The sequence below is a fragment of the Centroberyx gerrardi genome, chromosome 9 (genome assembly GCF_048128805.1).
Source record: "Centroberyx gerrardi isolate f3 chromosome 9, fCenGer3.hap1.cur.20231027, whole genome shotgun sequence".
NCBI classification, from domain to species: domain Eukaryota; kingdom Metazoa; phylum Chordata; class Actinopteri; order Beryciformes; family Berycidae; genus Centroberyx; species Centroberyx gerrardi.
In genome coordinates, this window is record NC_136005.1 from 23,366,088 (window position 1) to 23,372,187 (window position 6,100).

The 6,100-nt window shown below is 43.2% G+C and overlaps 2 protein-coding genes across 4 annotated transcripts in view; one reads left to right on the forward strand and one right to left on the reverse strand.

The window, feature by feature from the left end:
- Positions 1-6,100, reverse strand: part of c9h1orf53 (chromosome 9 C1orf53 homolog) — a 485,525-nt gene that overhangs the window by 370,970 nt on the left and 108,455 nt on the right. The window lies entirely within an intron of this gene.
- pde4ba (phosphodiesterase 4B, cAMP-specific a) overlaps positions 1-6,100 on the forward strand; it is a 126,951-nt gene that overhangs the window by 106,208 nt on the left and 14,643 nt on the right. The window contains exon 1 of one of the 3 annotated variants that reach the window (XM_071905293.2): positions 2,472-2,734. The exons of the other annotated variants lie outside the window; for them this stretch is intronic. Coding sequence (XP_071761394.1) covers positions 2,672-2,734 — 63 coding nt within the window. The 5' untranslated portion in view covers positions 2,472-2,671. Of the gene's footprint in view, positions 1-2,471; positions 2,735-6,100 lie in introns of those variants that run through there. 3 annotated transcript variants of the gene reach the window in all.

A 6,100-nucleotide genomic window follows, 5' to 3' on the forward strand; every position in this document is an offset into this window, starting at 1 on the left:
CACAGTGGAGAAGCACAGACTCTTCCATTGGGCTGGTTTCAGTAAAGACCCTTGAGGGCAATTGAATCACAGAGTAAATACTATTAACTATTTAAACAAACAGACATGTAGACAAGGATATAGAAAGACAGACAGGAAGACAGACAGATAGTCATATAGAAGAGACAGAGACGCTGTTCATATTCCCTTAGCTTAGGGTGGAGGGCACAGCACATGTAGGCTTGAGATGTCATCACTCTGCTGCTCCTCTGTCCATTACAGCAGAATGACATCAGGAATTCCTGAACAGAACAAACTGTCACAACGCTTCTTGCTATATTCATATTTGCAGTAAAGCCCTCAGTTTATACTGACAGTTGTTTGCGCACTTTAGATGCTAGTATCTCCCAAAAGACATGATGTAACAAGCATATGGGGCCAATTACAGAAACACCCTAACTGAAGTCTTATCTGTAATTTTAACCTTTTTTGCCATCACAGAAAGACAGTTGCGTAATATAGGCAGGATTCAGCCAGTTTTGATTTATTACAGGAGCATCCTGACTTGAGAAATTCCAAAATATCCGAACTTAGGAATAATGAAAGGGCAATCCTACCTGGCCACTAGCCAGCTGTTACCATAAAATACTATATTTAAAAAGCTGTCACTTTGGCAATGCTACCTAGATGGCCAGACGACATCACTGTGCAACAACATGAAAAGTTTATAGTTGATTGATTACACACATTGATTAGAGTAGTAGGAATATCCGAAAAAGGATGGTAAAATTAAAATAAAGGAAACCGAGGTATATTTCGGAATTCAGATTTGTTTCTGTAATGGCAGAACAGAAATTCCTGTGTTTGAATTTTGAGATAAGATAGGATGATCTGTTAGGATTTTATTCTGTACTCTGACCCCAGGACCATTCTTGTAGTATTTTTTAGAGACTGAATTAGGAACCACAGATGGGCCACAAGATGATTAAAATGTGTCCCTACATTATTCTGGACAAGCAGCTGATGGATTTTGATTGGGGAATTTTATTAATGTAAGAGAGGTTGAATAAAATAATATAGGCTGGAAAGCCAATAGCCTAAAAGAATGGGGTAAATTAATTTAGACGTTCAGCTTCGGTACGTCTTTCAGAAATGTGGGTGAAGACAACTGATCTTGACAGATCTACAGTGTCTCATATCAGGCGACACAATCTGTTTGTTGTGTGCTGTGTCCCGCTGCCCTCATTGACGTGTCTTTGTACAGTGGGAGGGCAGGTGGGTGACTGGGTCATGACATGTAACCATCGAGGCTAAGATACCGATCAGAATTCACACCCCTCCATCAACACCTTTCAAGGCCGCTGTGTGTGTGTGTGTGTTTGTGTTGTGTGCGTGAATGTGTGTGTATGTACACATTAACCACAGGTTCGTCCCACTGAAACGTAACCTATCTTCCTCCTGACCTTGTTTTTACAGTAAATTAAAGCATTACACAACCGCCACTACTTTAACTGTCATTTGGGCCATTACACCCGACCCAATTATTATTAACGAGAACATGGCAATCAGCTTACGCAGCCTCTAACTACCGCTTGCATTTCGGATGGATGATGATGATGTTATTCAAGCAGTGACAGAGTTTGAAACTTGACCCTCAGAAATGGGAGGTGAAATGTTAGAAGCTGACACCAATTCCATGCAGCTGTAACCCCGAGGTGAAGCGCAGGGTCTTTTGCCATTGAGGACTTACATGACTGCCCTCTCTGCTGCGCGTGGTAGACGCTCTGTACAAGTCAAGGGCTATTGTGAGTTTGGCTGCTGTTCTGTGTCAAGACATTAGACTTTCTCTTACATGATCCCTGCATACGGGAAATCCAGTGTGCGCTCGTACGGTAGAAGTCACACAAGCATCAACCACCTGGAGGCTGGTGCGCTGTACATCCACATACCAGGAAATAGCTCTAACTGTAGTGGCTAAGATGATGCATTAATTAAATATGTTGCTCAGTGATTCTCTTAGTTACAACACTGTGCTACGACAGCACTTTGGTGTTAACAGGTGGAGTTTTGAAAGTCATCGTGGTTTCACTCACTCCAGTCATGCACCCCCCACCCCACCCCTCTATCCAAGGACCTCGAAAGTGCTAGCACCCTTGTTTGATCTCAAGGATGATTGAAAGTTGGACTACTCCTCTCCCTCTGGGCATTAAACTTTCACCTGAATAGATTTGAACTGTCAAGGGGAAAAGAAACAAAAAACATGGCTCCTTTCATAATTGAAGTTCAAGGAAATCCACTGTTTGCAGGAAAACGGTGTTTGAGTCATCAGAACGATCAGTGCAATATTGACAGTGTAAACCGCGGAGCTCTGGTTGCCGGCCGAACGACTTAGGTTGCAGCAAGCAAGAGGAGTGGCGGGGCAGAGGCGGGACTATACCCCCACTAGGGTGTGTGTTAGGCAGAAGTCTCCCACACACACTCCCTCACTGTTGTACAGACACAGGGTGTGAGGTAAAGCCTAGTCAGACCTCACAGCTCAAAGTGAGTCACTAGAGCAGTGGCGTTTCCCAGCGTCAGAGAGCCCAGGCTTGGTCCTTTTACTCATACTGTAGTCAGTAGTACACACTGACTGAGACACAGACTCTCTACGGGACTGCAGCACTGCTCTGCTCTGCTCTCCACACACAGCAACATGGGAGCCTGCTGCTTCGACAAGAAAGAGAGAAAATTAGGGAAACTGAACGGTTGGAGAAAGGTGAGAGATGTTTTTTAGACATTATCAGTTTGTAATCTGTTGCTCTGTTTTTTGGCATTTTAATGGACTTAAGGTTTTATTTTCTCTCATGTTGTGTGGACTTGGTGTGTGCTGAAGTTTTGTGGCTGACTTAACATGGTATGATTTTTATATGCTATGGTGGTTAGTCTTTTAAAACAAAGTTTTATTAGATCATTTGGCAATCCTGTTTTAAGTCATACTTTTCAGAGGACTTCTGACATTTCACTGCCGTTGATGCTGAACTGTTGTAGGAGATTCTCCTTTCTGAAGCATGTGCTGTTTAGTCAGCTGTAGAGTTTACTTTGCTGGAATGTATGGTTTAAATTCTAAAGTGTTGGGACAGTGGGCAAGTTGTTTTTTTTGTTTTGTTTTTTTCATATAGACACATCTGCGCAGAAGTTCACATCAAAAGAGTCACACAGCATACTGGGACATGCTCTCAGCTTTTCAGAAGTCTTGTGTGTATGTGTTTGTATGAAATTGAGATGAGATGAATTTACACTAAAAAAGATGAACTCACACTTTTGACTGTATTGGAAGACACTGAGAGCTCTTCGCCCTTTAGCCCCAAGGATCAGAGTTAAGTTCAGTGCTGGCTGCTGCAGCCTCTGTTGACTGGTAATACACTTTACATGACTTACCTCTCTGTCTCTGGCCTTTTTAGGTTGTCTTTATGTATAACTTTAGCCTGCAGGATATACTTCAACTTTTTCCCAATCAATTGTGATCAAAAAAAGGCTCTGAAACTTTGGAGGTATTCATTTTAGAATCTGTAGAAAGTTGTCTGGCACCTTAGCGCAATGTTGATTTTTTTCTCCCCGAGTTTCTAAGTGACATTATATTGCTATTTATAATTTATGCTATTGCTGTGATATATGGTTGGTTTGACTACTGTTGACAAAATATACTTATTGTAAGTCACTTTGGACAAAATTGTCTGGTAAATGACATAATGTAATGTAATGCTATTCATTGGAACCCTTTAGCTGTTGCCTATGTTCCCTTGACTTGGAAAAAGTGCGAAAAATATGAGCAAGGGTGTTTCTCTTTCTCCCGTCTCTAGAAGAATCTAGTGGCGTCTAAACAGAGGGATGGGGTGAGTTACTGAGGAAAGTGGCCGTGGATGCGAGTAGCTCTGGGCCCGGGCCGGTGACAAGTAGTGTTTCTAAGCCTTGTCCCAAGGCCGGGAGTCAGTCTTCCCTCTTTTTCTGACGGGGGCCAAACACTCAGGTCATCTGGGGAGAAAGAGAGAGGGAGCGGCTGTGTGGTTAGGCACTGCACTCAGTGGTCAGTTTGTTCAAATAGGGGGGTGGAGAGAGTTTTCTCTGAGTTTTTCCCTAACATTTGGGGGATGCATGCCATAACTTGTGCTAACATGAGATACCCTTTCCCAGTCCTATGATTTGAGTGTTGATTTGAGTGTCAGCTTATGCAGAAAAACAGATTTTGGTGATTCAAGCGTTCCTTGTTTCTTGGGGTTTTCTGTTTTGCAAGTGTGAGTTCAGTTTTTTCCACTTGACTTTTTCAAAGTCATTTCTTGGTATGTTGCTACCTGTGGTTTGTTACATAGGGTTGTTGCTTTTGAAGCAACCAGAGCCCCAGCGAGCGTGTTTGTGCAGCCTTTTAACTGTTCTCCCCCAGCCAAAAATGGTGTTGCAGACCACATCTGAATACTGCTGCGGCCTTGAACAGGCGCGAGAGACGGGAAATGAAACACTCAGCTGAGAAATGTCTTGGAGGGTGGAAGTAATTTGCCCTTTGCTTGCTTACTTTTGTTTCTCTTTTCTTCTCTGCTGCTCTGTAACTGACTCTGAATGCATCTCAATACATGCGAGTTCAAAGACACATGCCCATGGATGCGCTCTTTCTCAAACACATACAGACGCACTGGCACAGCACTGGAGCAGAGGGAGGCATGAGTGAGTGAGTCAGAGGAAGTGAGAGGTAGTCCGGATCCAGGCTCTCTCTTAGAGTTGTCTGTATCTTTAACCAACTGACATACGCACGGCTCATACGTAGGTAGGTTCCCTCATCTTAACAAAGTTATGTCACTGCAAGCCTTTGCCCATAGCCTTGGTGATACCACCCTGCGTCATATGTTTGCCAATGCAAGGGGGAGATACAGCACATCTAGATTCCCTGGTAATGTCATAATGATTGCTTCATCATGGCCAGCAACGTTGCGTTAATATGAGATGATACTGAACTGATGAACAAGAAAGTTCATCTCAAGAAAATCTTGATTCACTTCAGTTGAAGCTACTGGGAGGGGGTGAATAGAAAAAATGTTTGGGCTATAGAGGTAAATGACTTCATAGTTTGATTATAATGGTGACACTGCTTTGTTCTACAAAACTCAACCTTTCAAGTCTACATGGACTTTTCAAAAATGTAATTTAGATTAGTTAAACGAGTTAAGTAATAACTTTTAATTTGCATGTTTCAAGTTTAGGTCAAAAAGAGAGATTTAATAGGTTAATCCGCTAGTCAAGTTGTAATTCCTATCATTGCAGGTTAAGATGTCAATGCTCTCACTTAGCGACCAGCACGCTGCTGTACAGCAGACTGAGTGCAGGGCGCCCACTAGTGGCTCCAAGCCGCAACTTCAATCTGAGACACTCAAACTGAAAATAGCAGATGATTTAGAAAAGGCAAATTTAGAAGAGAGACAAGCTGGACTTGTGTTTCAGCCATATTTGACATTTTAATCAACCCAACTATTTCAAAAGAATCCAAAAAATTATTTAAGCCTGTCTCATTTTGTAGAAAATAAATGTGATTCATGTAGTTGCTCAACAGGCATGTCTTAAAATCAGATCAACCATTGCCAGCAGAATCAAGCATAACAAACATAAAATTTTTCAGTTGTATGGAAATAGAAGATATAATCTGACATGCAGTGTCTTGTGAAATAATGGAAGGGAGTTGTTGAGAGTGCGTAAGCTGAGAGCCTCGTGTCAGAGGGAGACTCCTTCCTGCCTGCCTGCCTGCCTGTCTGACTGCCTGACTGTCTGTCTACCTGCCTCTCTGCCTGCCTGTCTGTCTGCCTGTCTACCTGCCTGTCTGCCTGACTGTCTGACTGCCTGACTGTCTGTCTACCTGCCTGTCTGCCTGACTGTCTGTCTGCCTGTCTGCCTGCCTGACTGCCTGACTGCCTGTCTGCCCTCCACAGTGCGCTGTCCGATGGGATCATGTCTGAATGGAGGAGCTCAGCGTTTATTTTTTTCCCCCACAATGAAATGCCACGGGCTCCATTCACCTTCCCTACCTCCTTCACAGCAGCTCTCTGCTGAATCAACCCAACCCCCTGCGGAGAGAGACAGAGCGAGAGAGAGAGAATGTGTG